At 45.4% G+C, this 26,191-nt stretch overlaps 4 protein-coding genes across 9 annotated transcripts in view; 2 read left to right on the plus strand and 2 right to left on the minus strand.

Moving 5' to 3' along the window:
- The window catches only part of CYFIP2 (cytoplasmic FMR1 interacting protein 2), a 56,429-nt gene extending 48,269 nt beyond the window's left edge, over positions 1-8,160 (plus strand). For all 4 annotated transcript variants that reach the window (XM_033006195.2, XM_042790460.1, XM_042790459.1 and 1 more), the window contains 3 exons: positions 2,544-2,782; positions 3,288-3,435; positions 3,996-8,160. In XM_033006195.2, the coding sequence (XP_032862086.1) occupies positions 2,544-2,782; positions 3,288-3,435; positions 3,996-4,163 (555 nt within the window). In that variant the 3' untranslated portion in view covers positions 4,164-8,160. The remainder of the gene's footprint in view (positions 1-2,543; positions 2,783-3,287; positions 3,436-3,995) is intronic.
- The window catches only part of FNDC9 (fibronectin type III domain containing 9), a 35,017-nt gene extending 16,432 nt beyond the window's left edge, over positions 1-18,585 (minus strand). Inside the window, exon 1 of the mRNA XM_033006200.2 lies at positions 18,514-18,585. The gene's annotated coding sequence lies outside the window, so the exon portion shown is untranslated. The remainder of the gene's footprint in view (positions 1-18,513) is intronic.
- On the plus strand, positions 13,471-23,649 carry NIPAL4 (NIPA like domain containing 4). 3 transcript variants are annotated; one of them, XM_042790462.1, is made up of 8 exons: positions 13,471-13,682; positions 15,380-15,628; positions 18,322-18,378; positions 19,424-19,514; positions 20,365-20,525; positions 20,624-21,207; positions 21,657-21,701; positions 23,008-23,649. In XM_042790462.1, the coding sequence occupies exons 1-7, from the start codon at positions 13,646-13,648 to the stop codon at positions 21,666-21,668; spliced, it is 1,191 nt and encodes a 396-aa protein (XP_042646396.1). In that variant the 5' UTR covers positions 13,471-13,645; the 3' UTR covers positions 21,669-21,701; positions 23,008-23,649. The 3 variants fall into 3 exon arrangements, with proteins under 3 accessions (XP_042646396.1, XP_042646395.1, XP_032862020.2); XM_042790461.1 differs by having other exon boundaries at positions 21,657-23,649; XM_033006129.2 differs by lacking the exons at positions 21,657-21,701; positions 23,008-23,649 and having other exon boundaries at positions 20,624-21,650.
- ADAM19 (ADAM metallopeptidase domain 19) overlaps positions 22,322-26,191 on the minus strand; it is a 38,564-nt gene continuing 34,694 nt past the window's right edge. Inside the window, exon 23 of the mRNA XM_033006198.2 lies at positions 22,322-25,786. Coding sequence (XP_032862089.2) covers positions 25,736-25,786 — 51 coding nt within the window. The 3' untranslated portion in view covers positions 22,322-25,735. The remainder of the gene's footprint in view (positions 25,787-26,191) is intronic.

Below are 26,191 nucleotides of genomic sequence, written 5' to 3' on the forward strand. Positions count from 1 at the left end.
ATGCATTTCATATAATTACATGCTGTGAAGGGGCTGAGCCAGAGGCTGCTGTAGTTAGTGGGGATCTATCAGTCTTTGCAGGCTTTGGGTACAGTTCTTGCAAGCTTGCCAGTTAAGCTGTAAAAGAGCTATGGTACAACTGGATTTGTGCAATCGTAAGAAAACTGTCAGTAATTGCTGCAAATAATTGTTTTGCACCGGGAATCTGCAGTTGTTTGATAGGTGATTCAAAGTGATCCAGGGGGTCAAAGTGGTTCATTAAAGGAATCCTCCCCCTTTTGATGCTGATCATAGGGGATTTTCAAAGGTGTTTAGTCAGTCTGATTCTTTAGCGGGAAGTAATGAGAGCCTTTCCATTTGAAGACAGAAGGAATAGTTGAGCCAGCACAGTGGCATCCTTTGACAGTTTATCGCTAGAGCACCCTTCCTCTCCTGATCTTAGGAATCAGAGGGACTCCAGTCTGTGAGGCATATCTGGCCACAAGACTAACAGCTCTCCAGCTGCCTTTACCATGTTAGATATCTACCCAACAGTAGTAGTCCTGTATCAAACACTGGTCAATTTTAGAACCAAATTCTGCCCGTCAATGTGCATAACTGAGTGGCACTACATCCTTTGAAGGCCAGATACATCCCTTTCTAGATTAAGATTTCTTCAGAAACCATATACTAAGATCATTGGACTACTTTGTTCTCACAAGTACCCATTCTATCACTGTATCTTAGCAAACAGTAATGCTAACAGCTAATTTATATTTGAAATGGCTTTACTTCTACTGTGTCCCCATTTTGCCATTGTAGACTAGTGTGTGCAGATGCTAATCTGTACCCATAAGAGCTTGGAGCAGGTGAGGAGAAAAAATATATAGCCTTTAGCTGTAAGAGCAAGCTGGATAAAATAAATCTTTACTTGGTAAGCAAACATATGCAAGTGCGTGCCATGAAATCAGTGATATAATTCCCGTGTTTAACAGATCTAGGAATCCCAGACCCAATCCAGCCTCTGCACAGCAATACAGCTTTCCCTTGATATTTGCTATTAGTTGAACATTAATTGATCTGAGGTTCCCAGAACGTCCTTGAAATTGTGGCACAAGCAGGAATTGTAACGCTTCTAATTTGAATAGCCACCAAACTCAGAATCCTTTAGGTTACTGCCAACATAAGCTAATAGTCAGGAAAGGAGATGTGCAGGTGCATTCATGGTTTTTTAGAGTGGAATGAAGATGATCCAAGTAAACCAAGCATAATTCATGATCTTAGTGTCTGGGCAGGACACATGCCTGCCTGTTGTGCCAGATGCTCTAAGCTCCTGTTGTGATTCTGATCAGGACGATGTTTTTGTAGGCATTACAGGGACAGCTGAAAATGGAGCAAATTCTTAAAAAGTACTTAAAGCTCCAGGAAGTCCTTTGGGATAGTCAGGGGGTCGGTAAATGCCACGCTTGCTCTGCACACCTCTGCCAAGGTGGTGAGAGTGATAAAAGGCTCTGGCTGTGGGGCCAGGGAACGATGTCAGCTACCCATCTACCGAGGCGAGCACGGCAGAGCCAGAGCCTCCCACAGCCACGAGCATGACTCTAACAGCACTCGGCTCCCATTTCTCGTGTTATTTTTGGCAGTGCTGCAAAGAGATGTCAGTAATGCCACTGAAAACGGCAAGAAAAGGGGCAGCTAAGAGATATCAGGACAGCAAGGAAACTCCACGCTTGCACCCTAGCCCCACTCAGTGAGCAAAGTGGGGTCAGTGCTCCCATGCCAGGGGGGAAGGCCCTGCTTGCTTATTTAAAATCCTCCTTTATTTTTTTCTCTGGGGGAGCAATTGGGCTGAAATGAAGTCAATTCTCTTAATTTTCCTTTAGTGTAAAAGCTAAATGAACTCCATTTAATGGAGCCATTCCGGATTTGTACATGTAAATCTGAGTGAGGATGTCACAGAAATTCTCCACACATGTAAACCTTCCACATATGGAATAAAATATTATTTGACTTTCTTATAAACCACAGGTTTTCCAGTATTAAGGTTCTGGTGGCTTCTCATCTTCCTCAGAGCTTTTTAACCCTAACTGCAAAAGAAATCAAGAAAGCCATAGGCTATCTACATTTTAAAGAGTTGATGGCCATGTCCTGGGAAGCAAAATGTCCCTGTTCTCTCCTGTTTCATAATCTGCAGAAATCATGAAATTAAACCCAGAAACACTGAGTAGCACTAATAGAACAGCATGCTAGGAGAATGAAGGATTAGTATTTCTGATCAAAGCTTTGCCTTCAACTTTTGTTTTCTGATGTACATGGTTATTTCAAAAGATACTTAGGTTGGTGAAATATAAATGAGCACAACATTAAGTCTTCTTCCATTTGAGGGATGAGTACTCTGTGGTGGGGAGTGCCATGGGAGCAGCCATCAGAGGTAAGGTTGGACTAGGCACTGGTTGTGTGTTAACTTTGAAAGAGCCGGGGAGACCGGGAAGCGTTAAGTCCAGCAATGGGGTCCGTCTGTATTATATCGTCATTTCTGTTTCTTTGGTTGTCCTCCTCCTCAGCAAATAGCCATTGCCCGGGAGGGTGACTTGCTGACCAAGGAGCGGTTATGCTGCGGGCTGTCCATGTTTGAGGTGATCCTGACGCGAATTAGGAGCTACCTGCAGGACCCGATCTGGCGCGGGCCGCCCCCGACGAACGGGGTCATGCACGTGGACGAGTGCGTGGAATTTCACCGGCTCTGGAGTGCCATGCAGTTTGTGTACTGCATCCCCGTGGGCACCAACGAGTTCACTGCAGAGTGAGTGTCTGTCGGCTGGCCCTGCCATTAGTGCCACTCAGGAGCTAGTGGGGCTGGCAAGCCCCCCAGGCTGCCCTCAGCTGCAGCAAAAGCCTCAGCCAGCGTAGAGGGGGAACGTGGGTCCTTGATGAAAGGACTTTGTTGTGCACGGACATAGAGAGATGCTCAGAGAGCTTTCTATCTGAACAGCTGAGGAGGAGAGCAATGTAAAGGGACATGACTAAGGTGACACGCAGAAGGAGATGGACCAACAACTCAAGTCAGAGGCTAGGTCCTCATCCACCTTACCCTGTGATACACCCTGCTCAGCCTGGCCCTGGTGCAATTCTGCGTATCTCCTTCTGAGTTCATTTTCTCTAGGTGTATATCTACTTTCTAGGAGTAGGACTGAATCTGATTTCCCTAGGAATTCACAAAGGAAAGTTCCTGGTGCCATGGTAGGACTTCTCTTACCTAACGCTATCCTGTCATCTCTCCCCACCCCATCACCCTGTCCTCCTTCCAGGCAGTGCTTTGGAGATGGTCTGAATTGGGCAGGTTGCTCTATCATTGTTCTCCTTGGACAGCAACGGCGCTTTGACCTCTTTGACTTCTGCTACCACCTGCTGAAGGTGCAGAGGCAGGATGGGAAGGATGAAATCATAAAAAATGTGGTAAGTTGAAGGGTGAAATCCCAGAGGACCTGAACCAGCACACTTCTGTATTATCTATCTTGCTTTGTCCAAGCTCAGAAATTACAACCATGCCCAGTGTTAAACTTATTCAAACTGGACACACTCACTGTGAGATTTCCATCTGCAGCCTCAGCAGAGAAGCCAAAGTTTTAATTGGCTTGACAATCTAATCTTTTCTCTCCCAGAGCTTTTCCCTTCTTCCTGGGGTTGGGAAGCTAGAGCTGAGAAGCTCTTATTTCCAGCAACCATCCTATGATCTCAGTGGCTTTATCAATAAGCATCTGGGAGTCTAGACTTTAGAACGGTTAACTTAGGACCACTCACTGACTTTGTTAATACTCTGTCTTGAGTCATCAAACCCTATAATGAAGTGAGTCACCGGTCCCTGGGAGGTGCTAAGTGGAACTGTAACAGGTGTAATAGCTGCTTTGCTTGAGCAGAGGTTCCCAGCAGCAGGGCAGAGGTACTGGTACTTTCTAGCTGGTCAGATGACATAAGGCTTTCTTCATTACTGTTTTTCTCCCTCACCATCCTTCCAGCCCTTGAAGAAGATGGCCGACAGGATCAGGAAGTATCAGATCCTGAACAACGAGATTTTTGCCATCCTGAACAAATACATGAAGTCAGTGGAAACAGACAGTTCCACAGTAGAGCACGTGCGCTGCTTCCAGCCCCCCATCCACCAGTCGCTGGCCACCACCTGCTAGTGTGGACACTGACCCCACGCAGGTTGGGAAGGGAGAAGGGACTGAACCCAGAACAGCTGGGAGGGGTAAATTCAATGGCATGAGACCTGGCGACAAAGTAAGACTGGGTATGCCAACTACACACGAGGACACATCTTCCCATCCAGCCCTGTTTGAGTGCATGTTCTTCTGTACCATCCCTGTGATCAGTTTTACTTGTAGCTTTCAGACTTGGGGGTGGGTGGGGGCGGGCGGGCAAAACGTGCTTTTCTTCCGTGAAGTGGTCAGGTTTTTCCCTGTGATTCATCCAGTCAAACACATCACTCTGAAGCCATATTGCAGCCCCAAATGTCGGTGTTCTGGTAGAAGAGCTCCACGCTTCCACAGTGCCAGGAACCCACTCCCACCGCAGCAGCAGTGGGGCAAATCAACACCCCCCAATGACATGTGCCACCAGCCATGGAGCAAGAAGGTCTGAAGACAAGCCCCTGATTCACTCTTTGGGGGCAAGAAGGGATGAAGGCAGGATGCCACCTGTGGCAGCACCCTGAGGATCAAGTGGTGGGCGCAGAGGAGCTGTGCCGGGCTGGTCTTGGATGGCTGCATGCCCCAGGCTGGGGCTAGCTTCGTGCTCTCTGCCGTGTCGTTGGCCTTTCCAGCATCTGTTAAAGGGAGCTTTGGCACGAGGGCTTCAGAATAGCAATGATGTAGTCACCAAATAACTCAGCACTTCAGAGAGCTGGGGAAAGAGAACACGGCCTGGCTTTTTCCCTGCTATGGGACATTCACTTACTTTAATGGAGAGGGTTCTCCCCTGAAGACACATCTTCCATGGACTAAATAAGATTTCTTACGGACTGTTGAAGAAGCTGCATTCATGTGAATGTGATCTTAAACATATTAATTTGGATGGAAATAATCACTGGTCCTGACAGAAGTCAGGTGTAGTTACCTTGAACATACATGATCTTCGGCCAAGGATGAGAGCTGGGGTGTGTAATTTGAGTTCGAGGATGCTCTTTTCCCTGGTTTTAGAGAAATTCCTAGTAGCACAGCAACCAACTATATTTTCAGAGAATGGTGACTAACAGCGGGGTTTAAGAAACTTCCCATCACTCAGAAATTATTGTTATTGTTTAGAAGAAGTAAAATATAGGATAAGCATTGAAAAATACCCAGAATTTTCCAGGTTTAAAGGCATTCAGAAGGAACACTGGAGTCTGTTTCCTTTTCTCACTCAGATAATCTAAGATCCCTGGATATTGAGAACAAATTCAGTAGGAACATCAAGGAAGATTTCCTAACTCATAGTCTTCCCTGCTTCCCCTCAGTAGTGTCATTGAAGTGATACAAAAGCTTGTGCTTGAAGTTAAAGGAGATCAAACCACATGCTCCAACAGAAAATGATGCTAGCCTCACCACTGGCAATATTTTAATTTCTGAGCTTTAGCCAAGTCACAGCAGATAACTGCTGTTACAGTATACAGATGTGATAATATATATTCCTTTCATGCATTTCATCATGCCTTGTAAACTGCATGCTATTACAGATGTTAAAAAGGCAGAGCCTGGCCATTTATTCTCTCAGAGGGAACATATAATTAGTTAGTGGAAATGTCCCAGCTGGAGTATTTTGTCCTAGGAAACAACAGCAAGCAAACTACTACTAGCAAGAGGTCTTGCTGGGTGGGGCGAATTTGTTCTCCCAGCCACCACCAGCTGCCTTGATAATCAATAAATACCCTACAGGTGAAAAGTGCTGGACATTTTCACACCTTGAGTTTCCTTTAATTACCGAGACAGACATTTAAACTGCAGGGAGGAACTGTGCAGCACAGTAATCTGAAAGTAAAATGAAATCTCAGGAAGTCTGGTTGAAATCTTTGAGTGGCAGGGAAGGACCCAGCCCAGCAAGGCGAGTTGTTTCCTCCATGTTGTGAGGAAGAGCAGCAGAAGAGCATCTGGGACTTGATGACACTGCAGGGCTCTTATTCTCTGAAACTCTTCCACTAAGGATGTCAGTTCTGGTTTTCCATCATGTTCCAACACTTCTACGCTTCTGGAGTGAGGGTATCTACAGATATATATTTTTAAAAGGAAGAGGAGAATCAAGCACTTTATTTTTTGTGGAAAACAAGATAAAAGGAATATAGATCCAACCAAGATACTATTTTTCCTGACCTAAGTAGCAAGTGCTTGTTATTTTGGTATGAAAGTGTTGCTGAAAAGGTGGCACAAGTCCCTGTTGGCTCTCAGAGCCACCTCTGGGTACAGCACAAATTAAATGCCCTACTGCATCTGACATGTTATGGGATGTTGGAGTCTTCTCAGAAACCAGCATGAGCAAGAAATCAATACGAAAGAATGAACTGTATCACACAGCTCAGGCTCTGCTACCTAGACAAAACAGGATATAGTAAAGTGAATTTAAATGCCTGGTTTAATCTGTTTAGGTCTGGAGTGAGTCACGAGATATTTTACCTAAACATGAATATCACTTTGCATTCTTTTGCTGTAGTTTTGCCATAATAATTCTCCGAAACCCTGCAAAACACAGTTGCGTCTACTTGAAAAAACAGGTGGATGAAATCTATTTGTTGCCCTCAGGTTTGCTGGCAAAAATGTAAAATCCCTTCAGATTCCAAGGGATTAAATGTTTTGAGCAAAATGTCCAAAGTTCATGAACAAATGTAAAGTGATTTTGACTGTAGAGTGTATGCAGATGATTTGCCTTTTTGCTCAAGTAGTACAAGATATCAGCTAGCAATACTCTTATGGTCTTCACTTCTTTGATTTGATGTTATTATCCTTTTATTATCTAAAGGATGCAAGTAGTCTTTAGCTTCAGTTCTCTAACCCTCCTTGACTATGTATGAGAAAGAGGTCCGGGCTTAGGTCTTTAAAGAACTCCATGAAAATGGAATTTTTTTTCCTCCTATCCTTTTTTTAATGTCATAATTATTAATGGAAATAGGGAGCAAATTTGTAACAGTAGGGCTAAATAGTAACAGATTGCCTTGGGGCCAGGCATATTGTCCACACTTGCAGACTTTCTGCCAAGATTGGGTGTCTTCATTGCAAATATGCACCAATCCTATAGTTTTCAGCCTTTTACAATCTGCAGACCCCTCATTTTTTTTCCTAGGGAAACATGGACCCATGTCTGGACACTGACTGTGGGCTTGCTTTTTACCTACATTTTCCTGCTTACTCTGAAGTAGTCTGCAAACTCCCTGGGATTTACCAGCCACCACTTGGAATGCCTGCTTCAAAGACAAGTTGTTGGCTTGATACAGGAATTACAGGAGGAGAAAAAGGATGGCCTGTGTCATGAATGAAGTCAGACTAGTTTATTTTAATGTTCCCTCCGGCTTTGACATTATAAAATGTGACTATTTGCAGTGCATATGCCTTTCTTGGATGATGCTGTGCTTGATTTTCAATGATACAATAGAAGGGGGAAGCAAACTAGTTCAAGCTCAGCACTTCAGTGGTTTTCCTTTTAAACTCTGACAGCACTTACTAGCATTGAACAACATGTTAATCCTTTTTCTCCTGCATTACTCCAGTCCAGTAGGTTTATGTGTGTTTGAGATCAAAAAAAAAAAAAAAAAGAATTGAAGGTGTAAAAAACCCAAGAAAATATTCTCAAAAACTCTTGTCAAATGTACCATATTTGTATGAAAAGCTGCTTGAGTTATTTTGTACAATGAATTTTATTTATGGTGAGGTATATATACGCTCGTGACCTGATACAGTGTTAAATTTTTGATCCATATTTGCTATGCAGCTGAAGATGATATTTTGGTTTTGTATTATTATTTTTTGCTGTTGTTCTAAAATTTAGCTAACAGAAGCTTCCATCTCCATTAGAAATGCTTCTGCAAGAGTAAAGCATCTGGTACATGGTGATATGTCCCGTAACACAGCAACCAACAGTGTGTACAACAAATGTGGGATGACTTTTGTGATGAAGAGAAATAAAAATTGGGCTCATTCATGAAATGGGCACACTTTACCTTGTGGTGTCATCATCATTGCAATAAGTGTTATTTGGGGATAGCCTATGATTGCATCTGGCACAAAGAAAAAGTTAAGAGGAATAATGGCAGTGTTTTGTTGATGAAAATGTTGAGCTTTTGTCAAAACCAAAGGAAAAAAATTAAGCTTTGTGGCCAATATCAAGACAAGCAAACAGATTTTCCTATCAGAAAGTTAATTTTTGAGTAAAACATCCTTCCACAACAAGTTTTCACTTGAAAACTTGTTTTAGTATAAGAGGGCTAGAGGAGGGAAAATTACATAATTATTTTTAATAGCATTTGACAGGCCCTATTCAAAACAAAGCTAAACTGAGGAGCTAATTTCCTCTCATTACCACAGCCTTGACAACTCAACAGGGGCCTTTTTATCCCAGGAGACTCTCCTTGCTATTTTTTTTTTTTCCAAATTTCCATTTGTAACCATTCTTAGGTTTTATTCAAAAGCATCTGAGCAGCAGCCATGGTTGTTGACTGCAGAAGGAGCAGTGGGAGCCAAGGGGAAAAGACCTGTGAACTGAGGAATTAGGGCAAAACAACTGACATGGATCTATGGAAGTGGGAACACCTATCCTTCATCAGCTCTAGACAAAATACTGTAACTGATGTTCCCTTTCATAGTGTCTTCCCAAGGTTTCCTCATGGAACACCTTCCTAGCTTAAGAGGAATAAAAACGTAATGATTCTTCACAAAAAATTGGAAGTGAACTTTACACCACGACCAGGCAGGTCTGTTGATCTTTCTGATGTGCTTTAAGTCACAGAACACATGATATGCCTGCAGCTTTGTGCGTAACATACTGCTGTGGAGGACTGTTTGCCCAATAGTTGAAAGTTGCCTAATGTTTACTGATTTCAACATGGTTCTGCAACAGGGAAAGCTAGAGAGAGGAGAGCTGGGCTTTCTTCCTGACTCAAACACTGATACTAGGTGGTTTGGTTTTCATCCTTTCCTCTATCAAGATTTATTGTTCCTTCTTTTTTAACCTAATTTTAGCTGCTGTCTCGTGGACACCCCAGTACTAACACCAGCCCTAAGAAGTGCCAAATACTCACAGGCTTCATGGTCTCACCTGGAGCCTGAAGCAATACTTGCTTTGAATATCAGGGTCCAAGACTCTGAATTTTGGACAACCAACCCTAAGGGACTGGCATCAAAGATACAGGCCCATGTCTTTCTTCTTCCTAATGTTTCTAAGTATGTTTACATTTTCAGATTAAAGGCACTTCACCAATGTGAAGAACAGTTCATTAATGAGGGTTTTATTCTTTCGAAAGAATAACAAAATAACCCTTTCTGTGACCCCTTCTGCAAGCCAGGAGTGCCCTTCATATCTAGTTTTGCTTCATTTAGAGTTCTGATGCAAACACCTGGCAGATAAGAGGTCTGCAAACAAACAACCTGCTGATTGCACGTCTCTTCACCTCGTGGCACCCGCTGCTGCTCTGATGCCTTAAGGCCTCCAGTGCCTGGTGAACATCCACCTCCTATCCATCACCAACCCACCACTCCTGCTCTGCCAACATACACGGTTGATAGAGCCACAGTGACCTGGATCACTGAACTGATCTGGACACAAAATTTAACAACCCTGGGAGAAATGAGTTGGGGTGTGTTTTACAGCCTAACGATCCTGGATCACTCAGCTGCTCCACAGCACAGACCCACAGGTATGTGCACTAGCACAGGGAGGACACTACAGCAAGGGTGGGAACCCACCACAGGTGTGATGGGCTTGGGAACTCTGTGTTGGTGGTGGTGCCTAAACTCTTGTAGCATGAAATGACAGCCTCAGCCACTGCGGACACGGTTACCTTGAGATAGGCTGAATTAAAAGCTGTCTGCTCACTAAAGTCCGGTCTTTCAAGCTTTGAGCATCTTTTCATGTAGTGCTTCAATCATCTGAACACCAGGCAATTCCCTTAACCCATGAACAAACAGGTCATTTCAGAAAGAGGAGGATTTACCCTTTCTTTGAAGCAGCAAATGGCTCCTTGGAGCCCTCAAACTATACAAAGCCATAGCAGAATATTGCAACCCTGTTCTGAAAGTTTCCACAGCAACCATGCCTAGCAGACATCCAAGGTCAAAAGTTTCCATCACCTGTTAGCAGGCTATTTTTCCATCATTTTTTCCAGACCAGAGGAGATGAGCAGAGAAGAGCTGGGGAAAGAAAAGCCTTTTGATGTTGCTAAAGAGGTTATTTGCATGCAAAGCTGTCTTGCTCTACCCCCTGGATTCCAGTCAAGTTTTTTGGCCTGGAAACCAGTATTTCAGGAGGAACTGCATTGTTAGAAGATGAGCTGCTAAGGAAGACTCCCTGATTTCTGATGAGTTATTTTTAAGGAAACATCTGATGTGAGTATCAACCAGTGAGGTCACAGCTTGGAGCTGGATTCTCTTAATTACAGCCTTCCCATTAAAATGAGGATATGAAGCAATAAAAGAGGCACTGGTTGCATCCCTGCTTTATTGTTATCAGTCTCAACTTGCCCTTGACTAAGTGCAGCAGGCAATTCCATGCCAATCCTACCTGGCTTTTAACTCCCATATTGCCATACGCAGCCTTGCTAAATCCATCAAATGCAACTCCTGTGATTTAGGGATTTTATATACCACACCCCCACAGCCTCTGCACCAGAGAAAAAGAAATACGTGACACACTTGTGTCCTGTGGTTGATTGCAAGATTTGACTGAAGCTTCTCCCACGGTGGTGACAACTAGGCACGCTCCTTCCCTGATGTCTGATAGAGTGCGCTCACACTGCAGTGTCCCTTCCTTTTAGGACCTCATCCCTGGCGTGCCTCCTCTCTTCCCAGAATTAAGAACAGCTTCTCTTGGAGATCTCACCCCTTGTCAAATCTGGCAAAAGTGGCTCATGAGATCAGATATCTTTAGGAATGAAGGGAGCTGCATAAACACACGTGTATGTGGTCACATTAGCCTTTTCCTTTAGGAAATGAAGCTGACAGGGGAAGATAAAGCTGTGCCCCAAAGTGCCTTTTGCTTTTGACTGCACCACCCCCTCTGCTGTGGCAGTAATTTATGAGGTTGCACCATGACCAAAAGGATTATTTTAACGCCAGATCCCTTCCATAAAAATTTTCTCCCTGCCTAATGCCTGTTTGTGTGCAGTGGGCAACTGTGCTCTGCACAGATGTCAACAACACTCACCCACAAAACTTGGAAATTATTTTGGACGCAGTTTAACTGCCAATAATCACATCACCATTAGAACTCCTCAGCTAAGAGGAAGACCCTGGGGTGTCATAGAAGGTCCAGCAAAGGGGAGAGCCCCACAGTGCCCCTGAGCAGCGGAGCGAGCAGGAGGAGCATGTCCCCCTGTGAGGGGACAGGGGACACAAATTCCCCCAGCCAGCTGCAGGCAGCCAGCACTGCAAACACAGCAAATGCTTGTCCCACTCTGCCATCACCTCGGTTTCTGCAAAGAGCCTTGTATTTACACATTGCATGAATAGCTCTTAACCAGCACCAGCAAGTAAATTTACTAAATAAAGGCCAAATCCTGCCATCATTGTCTTGCCCAGGATGCCTTTTGCCTCCATAATATTTAACAGCAGCAGAAGTTGCTCCCAGATCACTGATAAATCAGCACACGTTTCATTTCCTGCATCAAAACCTCCTGCCACACCATTTGGATTGATTATCAAGTGCTCCTGTGATAAAGGGGAGGATATAGGATTTGGCTGGCACAGTCTCTTCCAGCCAGTGACCTGCAGGCCTGTGACCGATGAACAGACCTGATTAAAATCAAATGACTCACAAAACACTTGAACATTACATTTGTCAGAGAGAAGTTGTACAGAGATAGGATCAGGTGCTGAGCAAAGAAGCCATGTGGTGCTAGCAATGCTGCAGCTTTGTGCTCTAAAGGCAATTTCTGTAGTAACAGGTAATATATTTTATGGGGGAGAAAAATGCAAATTTTCAGAGACGTTCAGATCCTGCAGATCTTACTTCTTTATATTGCCTTATGGTAGGTACCATTTCTACCTATAAATGTGGCCTTGATGAAGAAAATCTACCAGGTTTACTTATCTCCACTGACCTACAGCAAAATCTGGCTAATGGCTCCTGCTGCAATGAAAGGGCTTTTGTATCAGCAGTAGGTTTCTGTGTACACACGGCCACCATGCACAAACACAGGAAGGGAGGATGTCGGCAGAGGAGGGTGGGGATGAAAGCAAAACACTGGTGTGCAACACACTCCAAAACATTCACACGTTAATATTAGCAAGAGAGGCTTTGGCTGCAGTGGGATGGGGAGTTACAGCCCCCAATCTCTGGTAGGGGCTGAACCACAATGCTGTGATGAGTGAGCCCTGCCAACCAAAAAGTCACAATATAAAAGGATGTAAAATGAATTCAAGTGATGGAGGAGCCCGTTGGCCAGAGCTGACTTTCTCAGGAGTGAGATTCAGCATGGAAACAGCTAAGTCTTAAATCACAGCTGCTGCTGCTGGTGAAATTGTGTCCTGGATCTCTGATCTCCTTTTGCACAACACTTTACTGCACAACAGTGCCCTTGTCATTACACAGTCATCTTTGTTAATATTTCTTTTTCAAATGCACCTTTCCCTGCAGCCTGGCCTTCCCACTACAACTCAAAAATCAGGGAAATTTGGTGTGACCTTCAGCATGCCTTTCGTGGACAGTGAGGGCAGGCAACCGTGCACCCATCGCAAAACTTCCATTAGGATATATCCATCTTCCTTAGACCTCTACACATTTCTCAGTCCCTCCAACCTTGTCCTTCAGTCCTACAGCCTACAGCACGCTGCCGTTGTACTGAGTGGAGAATAATAATCACCAATGCTTGAAGCAACAGGACACTTCCTGAGATGTTTCCTTGCTGTATTAGCTGCAGATACAGTCTCTTCTCATACGAGGAGGTATCTTCAGGACCACAGGATTTAACTTCTTGTTTACTTTTGATTTCTCTTCCCCCATACTCTGCGCACCTATAACGACCAGGGCTTCGCAGCACGCATCACCCGCTGCAACCGCGCTCACCCCCCACCTAAGCAGACGCGCAGCCTCCTGCTTCCCCGGCACCTTCTCCCAACCCCTGCAGTAAGAAAAACACACTCCAGAGGAGAAATCCCTGGCTGGGCTGAGGCAGGGGAGCCTCGTCCCGGCTCTGTACCAAGGCTGTTGAACCCACCCGCTGCTGCCGCCGTACCCCCCCCCCCCCCCGCCCCCCGGGGGGCAGGGGCCGCGGGGCCAGGGCAGCGATGGGGCTGGGGCGCAGGGGTTGCCCGGGGGAGTGTGCAAGCCTTGCACGCGTACCTGCGGCCGGTGCAGCGAGCGCAGCGCCGGGCCGGGCCCGTCCCGGAGGAGGAGCCGGGCGGGCAGAGGTGCTGCTGGCAGCGCAGCGCAGCGCGGCCCGGCCCTGCCCAGCCCCGCCGGGATGCTCTGAGCCCGCCGGAGAACGAACGGGATGGAGCCGCTGGAGGCCAACAGCAGCTGCAGCAACGGTGGGTGCAGCCCGGACCACCGCGGGGGGGGGGGGGCGGGGGGGGGAGCTGAGCGGGACGCGCCCCGGGGCTCAGCCCTGCGCGCCCGCGGAGAGCGGCGGGAGGGCCCGCGGGGAGGGGGGGGGAGGCAGCCCCGGCTCCCCACCGCGTCCCCCGCCCGCCTTTGGGGCTGCGCTCTCTCAGCTCTGCTTTTGGGGATTTGGGGTTTCTTTTCCTTTTTTTGAGGTCTGTATGGGAATGGGAAAACTCCCTTTCTCTGCGAGCCATGCAGCCAGCGGCTGCGCTGTGTCAGCCTCACAGCGCTTGCAGAGAAACTAGGAATATTTTTCTTTTTTTCCTTTAAAGATTACCTAATTCAGTCGAAAATCACCCCATCCCACTGCCTTATGTTTGTGCCCAGTAGCACATTGCAGAGACTTACACTCAGCCGAGGAGACAAGGTGTCCTCCCTGCTCCCCAAGAAAGACCTCCACAATCAAGGATGTTTTTCCATTAGCAAAAAAAACCTGTTACGGAACCTTTAGAAACTCATCGTGAAAGTCACTGGAATTTTTCCTATTAGAAAAAGTTTGGATCCCGTTCAGATCCAAATCCTCAGCTACATGTGCCAGGAACGGGGGGTGCAGCTGCAGAAGACCTAAGACAGTCTCTTGGTTCAGGAAAAGGTGGGACCCATGCCCAGGCTGCCAGCGGCACTGTGAACAGTTTAGGCATTGCATACCCCTGCCTGCAAAGACACAAATACTTGCTCCATGATTCCTACGTGAGTTCAGGCAGAAAATTAGTTTTTTACTACAAAGGTACTTTTGTGACCCTCCGCCTGGCTGCTCTGTTCCCCACAGTTGCAGTCACACCATCTTTACTACACTCAGAGTAAAGGTTGCAATAGAAAGATGTGCTGGGTGTGGCAAGAGTGTGAAGATAGGAAGAAACTCAGCAATTTTCCCACCCACACAGAGCAACACACCTTGGCTAGAGACACGGGAGCTTAGTGCTTTTGGTGTTAACAACAGGAAACCATCCTGCTTTCAGTCCTTCAGCACTGGCAGGATTTAGCATGCTTTACAAGCACTCAGGAGCTCTGCAGATTGGTAGAATAAAACCATTAGACAGTAGGGGCAATGCATAGATGAAACTTTGGTCCAGGACAAGCCTGTTGTTGTACAAGCAATCCTGTGGCACTGCTGGGTACAGAGCTGGAACAGGTGCACAATTACAAAGCACTGGCATCGCTCCACATTAAACCCAGATCTAGAAGCTGTAAGCGAGCTGGCAGATGGGGGATTAGTTGGCTGGAAAGCACCAAAGCCTCTGAATCAACAAGGTTGAGTGTTGATGCAGAGTAGTTCGAACTCATAACATTGGAGTTTGGTGGAGAGACTCTGGCACAGATATTTGGAAATTCAAATTGATTATAGTGGGCCTTGTGTCCTTCGAGTTCAATAGACTGGCACATGTATTCAGTGTTAACAAGCTGCTTGAACTACACTCCATCAGTCCGTTACTCAATACCTTGCCATTTCTACACGTGAGTAAAGAGGTGTCTTGAGTTTTTGAGAGCTGGTGGGTGTGTGCTCTTAGGGTGACAGCATGAGTGGCTGTTCAGAGGGACATCTGAATGAATTTAAAGAGAAACAGAGGCACTATTGATAGTCATATCAGTAATTTGCCATTTTATCTCCATGGTGGTCTCACAGGGTCTCTGGTGACCCTTTCGTGCCTCTCCCACCGGGTTGTGTGCCGGGTGATCAGCGATGCTGAGCCTACTGACTCTGTCCAGGACAATGGGACTTTGGATAACTTCTGGGTAACTCGGCTGGAAAGCACTTATGGATTCTACATTGGCCTGGGCTTGGCTGTCTTCTCCAGTTTCCTTATCGGAAGCAGCGTCATCCTCAAGAAGAAGGGGTTGCTACGGCTGGTGGAGAAGGGAGGCACGAGGGCAGGTAAGGCTTTTTGGGGGGGGGGGGCAGGAAGGAGGAGGCCCACCTGTTCCCAGAACCACACACATCATCCAAACTCCAGCATTCGTATGGCAAGGGAGCACCTCTGGGTACATGTCAGCCTTCCATCAGCAATGTGAGACAGACCTTTTCTGCATGTATGTTTGTGTCTGAGACTCAGGGAGCAGTTTTGTGCTGGAGCCGAGGAGCTAATTTACAGAGCCCTGCATTGAAAGGACTCAGCTAAATACAGCATTCCCCTGCCTTGCACCACAAATAGCGAGTCACATGCACTGTGTCATCAGATATGCACCCACCAGAAGAAAAATATGTACCCATAGCAGCTCTTGCATGGGAAAGTGTGAGGCCAGAAGGAAGCAAAGTGTTGAAAGCTCTTTGAAACGTGCCCCTTTGCACAAAGGTGCAAGTCATCCCCATGCCACAGACTGGAGCAGAACAGCTCACCTTTATGACCCCACTTTTGCTCTTATTGATGCACTAGGCAGCTTTGCCACCAAGTCACTGAGAAAAGGATGTGGCCCCGTGTGCTTTAATTCCATTAGCAGGCGCCTTTTATTAATGCAGGAATGCACACCTGTGATCTGTGTGAACTCTGCTTGTGGTTTTCAGAAAGGACACTTCAGAGGCATGCTGCTCAACAACGTGTAGATAACATTCCTCTAGCACCAGGCTCTTAGGGCAAGGCGTGTGCTTATGTGCACATATATGTGGATGGGAAACGGTGGAGGAGCACTGCCTACTGCAGAATTACACTGGAATTGGACGCATCCCATCAGCGTTGCAAACATTCACTCTAGCAGCAGTGTAAATGCCACCTGGCAGCTGACCTACTTGCATAACTCCAGAACAAAATAATGATGATTAAAATACTGCTTCCCTGTTCTGGCCTAGGAACAATTCTTAAATCATTTTACAAAGGAAGTTGGTATTACTGTCCCCATACAAGGACATGGAGGCATGGAATGATGACATGACTGTCCAGAGTCAACCAACAGGTGAGCAGCAAAGCTACCAACAGCGCCTGAGGCAGTCCAGTCCAGTCTCGAGTCTGTCTCCAGTCCCTGCCATTAGGCTGGCTGCATGCAACTGCTGAACTCACACAGATTTGCTTTTCACCTTATATTTGCACAATGAAATATCAGTACTGTTTCAATTGTAGAAGATGTCTCCCTCCTTGCCTCCATGAACTCCTCCCACAGCAGAGCCAAGCAAGTAAATCAAGAGCAAACCCATCCTTGTTCTTCAGGATGTTTAACCAGGAATTAGAGATTAATGACAGAAAGCTGCAGTTGTCAAAAAGAGTTCTTGAGAAATAATGCAACCAAACAAAACAAAACAACACAGCAATTTCTAAGGAATACCAAAGCATAGCATTTGAACTTGAGCATTTGTGAACTTGAGGAACCAGAAGAGTCTGGATTCTAGCAAATTCCTATCTGCCTCTTCATTCCCCCTTTCTATATCTCACCCTTTAATCTCTCAGTCCCACTGTTTCACCCCTGCTGACTGAACACATCACTTTTCTCCAAGGCAGGTCAAAGTGCTGCTACTGACAGCTCCAACCAGGTCAGACTTATCCAAAAGATGGGCTCGCTCTGACCCAGTAAAATCAGGGTTCACAATGTCAGCAGGCTCAAACTCCTTACACCTAACAGCTTATGGGTTAAGACCAGAACTGGATTAGTTCCCAACACAATTTGTCCATTCTTCCTCATTTATATGCACATTTCCTTTCATTGAGTCGTTCCAATGCCAGGAATAATTTTTCATCAGAAATGCTCAGTCACATAATGACTGTTCCACATAAAGTTAAACATTAGGATTTCTAGCAGTTCACGCTGAGACCCTATGATACAACTATGATAGGAGGCAGTGTGCAAAAGGAACAGATAGATTCTGGGACAGGACGCAGGAAGCCTTCACCATGACCATACAGCAACACAAACTCAGGCACCACAGGCCCGCACAGATCAACCGACTGGTTTTTGTCCCCCCTTCACCTTTCATAGCGATAACTCCCACTTGAACTAGGTTTGGAAAAAACTCATTGTCTTACCTTAGAGCCCACGCACGAGACTCCACAGCAAGCTGGAGCTATGCGAGGTGAAGCGTGGGCTCCCCACGGGCAGGATGCAGGGTGGTTGTGTCCCAGGGGCACCCTGCACAGAGCAGCCCCTGCCATCCTTCATCCGTCTGCTCCAGGAGTGCCCCATAGAGAACAGGCAAGACAAAACACGTCTGGTCTGTGGGTTGTCAGCTGGAGTGTTTATTGCTGGGTTTAGGGGCCAGTGCACCCTGATGAACCAGCGAGGACGACCACAGCACTCAGGGCTGAAGGGCAGCCCCAGGCTCCATGCTGCAGCAGGGCAGGCTGCACTCCAGGCTGAGAACCTCTGGGGCTTTGGGGCAGTGGGTGCCATTCCCACATGGGATTAAACAACTGCTTTTATTGTTTTTGCATTACCCAGCCCCAAGTGCCAGCTTCTGCTAATCCCTTGACTCAACATAATTTCCACACAGGATGGTATGTCTGCATAGTCTGTCCTTCCAGGCTGTTTTCTTTGTCACACTCTTCCCCTTACAATTTATCTCTCTCCAAAGGGGTATTTCTCATCTCTTAATCAACCGTGTTCTTTGGAGTAACTCCTGAACACCTGTGTGCTTTGCTTCCTCAGGAGACGGAGGCCATGGCTACCTAAAGGACTGGCTCTGGTGGGCTGGCTTGTTAACCAGTAAGTAGAAGCTGTTTCCCTGGGTTTGCAGCTTTTCCAGGGTCTGTCCCTGTGAATTAGCTGTGAAATGAGCCCATCATCTGACAGTTTAAAGTCTTTTTTCTTGCAAGTTCCCCCCATCACCAGCAGTGGTACCTCAAGGAGAGCAGAGGCAGTCAGCCACACGGGATCTCCCTCACCATCCTCCTGCAGGGCTGGTAGGGCTTGTTAGCTCAGTTTTACTTGATCCAAAGCATGAAAAGCCAGGTTTTAATAAGGCAGCTGGCTGGTCTGCCTGCATACCAAGAACAAGGCAGAGAGCCTCCCAGGCTCGGCGCAAGGTTGCTGCTGCAGCACAAAGGAGATAGCAAGGAGGTGTTGATAGCAATTCCTTTCGTGAGCAAAACTTGCTTTGCCTTAGAGCAAGCCTTAAATCTTTCTTTTCATGATGCAACATTCCAGTATCTTCTCAAATTGGACTCATGACTGTGCAAAGAGGCAGCAGAGATTTTCCAGAGCAGTCTTTTCTGGCTCTCATTGCAGTGGCAGCAGCTCAAGGTACCCCCACCTTGCTCTGCCCTTGACAGTTCCTGCTCCAAACCACCGTAGCACAACCCATAAGCAAGCACACAATACTCACTACTCAAGGGACAAGGACAGCTCAGCCAGAGGGTAACACCACAGCCCCAAGGAGACAGTTTGTAGGTGAGGAGCAGTTTCACAGCAGCTCCCAAAACAGCCCACCCCCTCACTAATCACCCCAACACCCTGCAGCTGCCTGGCTGGGCTGCGGGGTTCATTGAGTTGATATGTGTCAGCTGTGACACAGCCAAGCCCTGGCACCCCCAGTCCCTCTGTGTGGGGCTCCAGGGTTCCAGGGATGCCTCTCTGTTTGTGTTAATTTGTAATAGAGTTTTCACCCACTATCTGGCCCTGTTTAGCAGACATGTGAAACCCCTATAATAAAACCCACTCTCTGACATCTTACTAGCTTGCAAGCCCACAAGAGAAAACACAAAATTTATACTGTAACTCACTGGTATTTATTTTTCTTGTGTTTGTTTAGTGGGTGGAGGGGAAGCTGCCAACTTTGCTGCCTATGCCTTTGCTCCTGCAACTATTGTCACGCCTCTGGGGGCTCTGAGCGTGCTCATAAGGTGATTTATGTGTCTATAGTTTGCCTTTTTTGTTTGCTTGCTTGTCTTGTAAGATAGAAAGACTTGAAGTGATGCAGATATGATTCATTCTGCCTAAAGGGAAAAAAGTCCCAGTGTTTTCTTAAAAACACTTAACAGTTGTTGTCCTTTTGGGGGATCATTTGGAAACCACTGAATTAAGTAGTATGCCTTTCTGGAAATGCTGCATGTGGATAGCAGCCACATACATTTCAGGTTAAATTATTGCAAATATCAGTGTTATTTCCTTCCTTATTCCAGCTCTTTAGCCAATTCAAAGTTGGTGGTTTTGTTTTGGTTTTTTTTTTTCTTGTAGTGAATAGTACTAAAAACCTAAAAGGGTCCAAAACAGCATGTTTCTTTTTAAACTTTCTTTTGCCTTTTATTTTGTAAGCTTTTAGGGTGCTCTGATGTTGCGGTTTTATACTTCTGTCTTTTGGCAATAGAGCTGAAACCCTATTTTATTTCTTTATTTTTAAAAGGAGATTCATATCAAGATACATAACTCGAGGTACTGAAGGTTTTCTAGAAGGACTGTTATTGTGAAATGCATAAGCAAACTGGGAGTTAGGACTGCTCTAGTGTCTTGCCCCAAATTTTTATGGACAACAACTAGATGTTTTTGCAGATCTATAAATCACACCTGCATCTCTGCAGGTTCTGCTGTCAGTAGATGCAATGTGACTGTGTATTAATACATTGGAATCCAACAAATTTACTCCAAATCTGTGTTCTTGTGAAGGCACATGGAGGCATTCTTTACCTTATTTAACTGCTGTTCCTTCTTTAAAGGACTTTAAAGCACCACCTGACATTTTTCTGTCCTGCGCAGTGCCATCCTGTCTTCGTATTTGCTTGGAGAACGGCTCAATCTGCTGGGAAAGCTGGGCTGCATGCTCAGCCTTGTGGGCAGCACCGTGATGGTGATACATGCCCCAGAGGATGAGGAGGTCACCACTCTGGATGAAATGTCTTCCAAGCTGAAAGAGCCAGGTATGCACGAGCTCATGTTTTCTCTCTCAGGACTGGGCAGTGCATATTGCTCCCCATGCTTGTCACTCAGTTTTGAGTTACTTCTCTTTCTCTTCCAGGTTTCCTCGCTTATGCCGCAATCCTCTTGGCTGTCTGCTTCCTCCTGATCTTCTACCTCGCACCCCGCTATGGCCAGAGCAACATCCTAATCTACCTTACCATCTGCTCTGTTATTGGTGCCTTCTCTGTGTCCTCAGTCAAGGGCCTGGGTATTGCCATCAAGGGCTTCTTTGCTGGCCAGCTTGTGCTGCAGCACCCATTGACATGGATCCTAGTCATCACGCTGGTGGCATCCATCACTACACAGATTAACTACCTCAATAAGTCTCTAGACATTTTTAACACCTCTTTGGTGTTTCCCATCTACTATGTGCTGTTCACCACCATCGTCATCGCAACTTCCATCATCCTCTTTAAGGAGTGGGTCGCCATGACCGTAGTTGACATCATTGGGACAGTTTGTGGCTTCCTCACCATCATTTTGGGGGTGTTTCTACTCCATGCCTTCAAAGACATGGACGTCAGTTTAGGAAACCTACCACAAGTCCTCCAGAGTGGACAGCAAGTGCCAGTCACCCGAGATGACAAGAACATCCTGATAGAGGTGGACAACTCCAGCATCGCCCCAGAGGATAAACCCAAAGTATCCATGCTCTACACTAAGCAAGTTATACATGAGGGTCTGGCAGTTGGGTGAATGGGTTGATAACAATATTCCAGATGCTAGTGAGAAATCTAAAAAAAAGGAAAAGCAGAAATAAAACCAACAGTGTCTTATCTAAAGCTTGGTAGAGTCAAGCCAAGTCTTTTTCTGGCCTTTTGGATTGGATCTTTTTCATGGTGTGGCAGCAAGGGGCATGTTTAACCCTCACTGGGCTTTAACACATGCAGCTGCTGAAAATTAAAATCCTCTTGAAATATACTCCTGGGTCAAAGCTCACTGAGGCCCCTTCCCATCTTTTATTCTTGGCAGGGCTAATGTTTACTCTTGCACTCCTTCCCAGGGGTGGCCATTGATGTGTTTATTTCCAGGCTGTGATTAAGTCATTAATTAATGTTTTTTGTCCTTTTTTTTTTTTTTTTTCTTTCTAGACACTTTCATGAACTCTAAAACACATACCAGTATCTCAAACGGAGGAGAGAGACAAGGACTGAATGGTGCACTCCTGTTATTCAGACTCTGCTAATCCATGTTTAATTACTTGCTCTACAAATACAGGACAAGAATGTTGGTGAATATGGGCAAAATATCACAAATTTTGGAAGAGGTGCTCACTCAGGCTCAGTGACAGAACCCAAGCCATGAAGTGTTTTTACAGAACCATGGCAGAAAAATCTTTTTCAACTTTAGTTTTTTGTGAGGTGTAGGAGTTAGTTTTATGTGGGGTTTTGTTTGTCTGGGTTTTTTTCCTTAGCAGCTATGGTGCCCAGGCTACGTTGATGTGGTTGGTGAAGCTGCTGGGCCTGATCCACACCTCACCTGAGCAAGGGGCAGCCCCTGCTCAGACTGGGGAGCTCTGGCAGGGTAAACTCCATGTCAAGAGAAACTGCCACCATCTTCAAGACTTTTTATGGTCTGTGAAAATCTTTTCAGCCTGAAAGACCAAGTGGCTGTAAATTTTAAGTGTTTTTTTCTCTTACAAAATGTCTTGAGCTTGTAGAGCCCCCCAACTCTTTGAGCCCCATGACTTGTCCTGCTATCATTTAAGCCCAAAAGTTTGTTTTGTTTTGTTTTGTTTTGTTTTTTTTTTTTTTCCCAGCTTGTTTGTTTGTTTAGAGGGACGTCTGAGCTGCATGTTAAGAGCCAAACAGGCATAAGTGGATGATACTCTGCAGAGCTGTAGGGATTCAGTTTATCCCAGAGTGGTCCCGTTCACCCCTTTCCATCTTTCTCAATTTAGTATGGATGTTACCTGGACTCTTGCTCACAGCTCACCTTCAAAACGCCCTTGGATATATATCAGTGGTGAGGATGAAGGGATGGGAGAAATAACATTCTGAGCTGGAAGGTAAAAAAGGAAGCTAATACCACAGCTGAAATTTTCTCCTATCTTGCTGCTATGTCTTATAGCACAAGGAGACTGGAGCCCATTTGCTCATAGCAAATCCCAAACTGGGAGCACTGAAGCCTGAGCCAGCTTTGTCAAGCTGGCTTGGTCTGGAGACAGCTCTGGCTGGGATAGCCCAGGACCATGGCACGCAGATGCTGTCTGAGATGCTGACCTGCTTGTACCTGGGTCTGGGCGCCTCTGAGCAAATACATCTTGGGGTTTTGGGGAGAGGAGTATACAATCTCTTATTTTAATAACATTTCAGTACTTTTTTGGAATGTGGAAAGGGAAATAAAGGCTTTTGCTAAAAAAAAAAAAAAAAAAACCAAAAAAAAAAAAAAACCAAACCCTTGCAGATGTGTCTGAAAGTTTTTAATGCTTTCTCTGTGCAGTGTAGCCCTAAAGGATAAACAGACTGAAGGACAGCAGAGTCCAGCAGAAAGAGCATCTGGGGCAGAGAGAAAAACAGCAGCGCCCTCCTTTGGTAGCAGAAAATAATCAAAGTAGTTCACTGTAGCTCTAGTTTTGGCATCCTAATTGGTATAACGCTTTATGCATTTTAATTTAGAAATATATTGTGAACGGGACTCATCCTTCTCACTGCCTAGAACTGCATTTCATAAAAGCCATTCCTCCAGATAGCCTGCCATCTCTCGACAAATGCTACACATAAAATGAAGAATTGAACCAAAATAGTACACAGTGACAGAATATTTGTTAATGACAACTGACAAATTTATTAAAACTAGGCAAAAGGCACAATGAATTGTGTTCTTCAAGTATTTGCATAGATGCACAGAGAGCATTATTGTAAACCATTAATATGTGGATACAGGAGAAAGTGAGATGTATTTTGGTATATGTTCTCCTAAGTGATATTATCTTTCTAAAAAAATCACATTTTACTCCTGCAGTTCCCCTATTCTTATTCCTCAACTTGCACACATATAGAAAATTAAAAGGACTTACTTGAAACTACCTTTTGTAGACTTTGATACTCTGGCAATAAAGTTTTCCATTAGCATTTTGGAACATCCAGTTGTTCTCTGAGCTTTGTGTGTCTGAGGGAATTTTTTAAAAGCTTGACCCCATGTTCACATGAAATGCAGTGAAAATATTCTTACTGATTTTTGGTGGCCATTTGATAAAGATTAGGGCCTGCAGCAGAAATATGCTGCTGTCTTCAAGGGCTTGGATGTAAGATCAAGTTCTTCTGGTTGAATCTGTACTATTACAGTATGTGCCCAACTTTGCTCCAGCTGTGAGCAGGAAAACATGCCATTACATAGCCACATTACCTGCACCCCAAGAAAGAGATTTGGGGGTTGTCTGAATATAGGTTTTTTATATATAATATAGTTCAACTATAGAAAAAGACATCTAAGGTTTAGAAAGCTGATGTCCTTCACTTGCCATCCCTTATTTCAGAGAAAGTATTTTAGGTTGGTTTGTTTTCCAGGCATATAGAAGGTAAGAAAAGGTCCAAAATGATAAAGATAAGGAATTATCAACCAGAAATTCAAGTCACACCCTCTGTACTATTTCCTTGTGGAGTAAGAGGTAGTAAAGTTGTGAAAACTAGTGTGGTTTAAGTCATCCTACAGATACACTGCTGCATATAACTACAATTTTAATGAGTGCTTAGGGTTTATCTGGTTTCTTTGTTTGTTTGTTTTTTGATCAGTAGAGTTTAGGGAAAGAGAACCATCAGACAAGACTCATTTTCTTTATGCCAATAATACAGTTTCTCACATGTGCAGCAGCAATCACACTGAAGATTTGTCCATAATAAATCAGCCACAACAGAACTGTTGTAACCATAGCTCCAGAATTCCCTATGTCCTCCTAGGAAATCATTTAAAGGAAAAGAAGAAAAAAATTTGGCATAACAAAAGGTCTTAATTTAAATTCCTGAGAAAAAATGTACAAAAGCCCAAACTATTAAGAGGAATAAAAAAAACAAATTCATAAGGGACCATCCTCAGGGTCAGAACCATCAGCTGCTTAAAGTGCACACAGACAGCTCTCTCCATCCACGTCCTGGAGAAAAAGCCTGGAGTAAATGAGCTGCCCTACAAAAGCACCATATGTTACACTAATATTTCTGCTGTTTTACCACCTGGGCAATTTAAAGGTAGGTTTCTCACTGCTATGGGGAGCAGACAGCCCATGCTGAATTACTACTCAGCATGGACAGAAGCCTGAGGAGACATGTGGAAAAGTATCTACTGATCCACGGTACCGCATGCTGGAGAGGAGGTTTCAGCACTGACTTGCTGAGCTTCCTTCCAGCCATTTGCTGTGTATCTTGGCCAGAGAGTTTCCCTGTCGTACCTTGACTGTGTCCCAATGACATGGATGTGAGTGCACGGGCCACGCTGGGGATGCTGTCGGGTCTTACAGCACTGAGGCAAGACAAGCAAGTGCTGGAGGACAGACAGGTTGCAATGCTCTTACAGTAGATGGTTATATGAGGAAAATAATTAATCCGCACTATTAAAGCTAATCAAAATCCACTGTGACCCACAAATTATTTTAACCAGGAATATTTCCATGGTTTGCTCCCTGGTGTGGCCCCACCTGCCACCCACTGTAAACTGAGAATAAGATGAAGAAAGTTATCAATGGCTGCCTTCTGTGCTCCCAAGAGGCAGCGGTTTCTGTATAGCACCAATGTATGCAGCTGAGGAAGCCAACAGGGCTGGGTCTTACATGAAAGCCCATCAGGGCCAGCACCTGCACTCACAGATTGTTCTCCCTGGTAACACTTAAATAACTGATTAAAAACACGTGAAACCCCCATTACCCCATCCCTGCATTGGATATTGCACAATAATGTTTAAATACCGTATAAAGAAGTCATCCCTACATGGAAAAGGCTATCAGCAGAGAGAGTTGAGTTCAGCTTGGCATGTACCGGCACAGTTCCTGGAGGCACTCCTGCCAAGCCTGACTGCAGCTTGTTGAGACACATAGGAAACCTGTGAGGCTAGAGGAGAGGAACCAAGACACTGTCTGTGGCCGTGAACAGTTTTTTGGGTGATGAAGGCCATCCAGTCTCAGGTGAAGGTCAGAGCCAGCCAGGAACAGACTGCTTCATGAGCGCTCACAGGAGCCCGGCTATCCCACTTTATAGATGTTTGCTGCTCCAGCTGCCCCAACACCAGTATTCTGGGTGAGATGGAAAATGGGGAAAAGAGAGAGGAGTGAGCACTGATGAAAGACTAAACCCTGCCTTCTCCCTCAGCTGATATTACAGTTGGCCAGGGGAAGCCTGTCTCCATTCGCATACATTCACACCCTAATGCATCACATAGGAAACTCTCCCATCAGGAGCACAATGAAGTTCCAGCAGTTCTCTTGATTTTTCACAACTGGCCTCAAGCATACTGCAGGCTGCACCTGTGGTGTGTGGAATGGGGGTGTTTTGTGTTCAGGGGTCCAGTTTGCAGGGAGCTGAACTCAGCAACTAAAAGTGCCTTTTTAACTGTCCTTATTAAGGACAATTTTGGGGAACACCCCTGCAGAGAAGGCATCTCCTTAGCCATGGCTAGAGAGAATTTCTCTTCCTTACTG

The sequence above is a fragment of the Tyto alba genome, unplaced genomic scaffold (assembly GCF_018691265.1).
Source record: "Tyto alba isolate M040663 unplaced genomic scaffold, T.alba_DEE_v4.0 Super-Scaffold_17, whole genome shotgun sequence".
Lineage (NCBI taxonomy): Eukaryota > Metazoa > Chordata > Aves > Strigiformes > Tytonidae > Tyto > Tyto alba.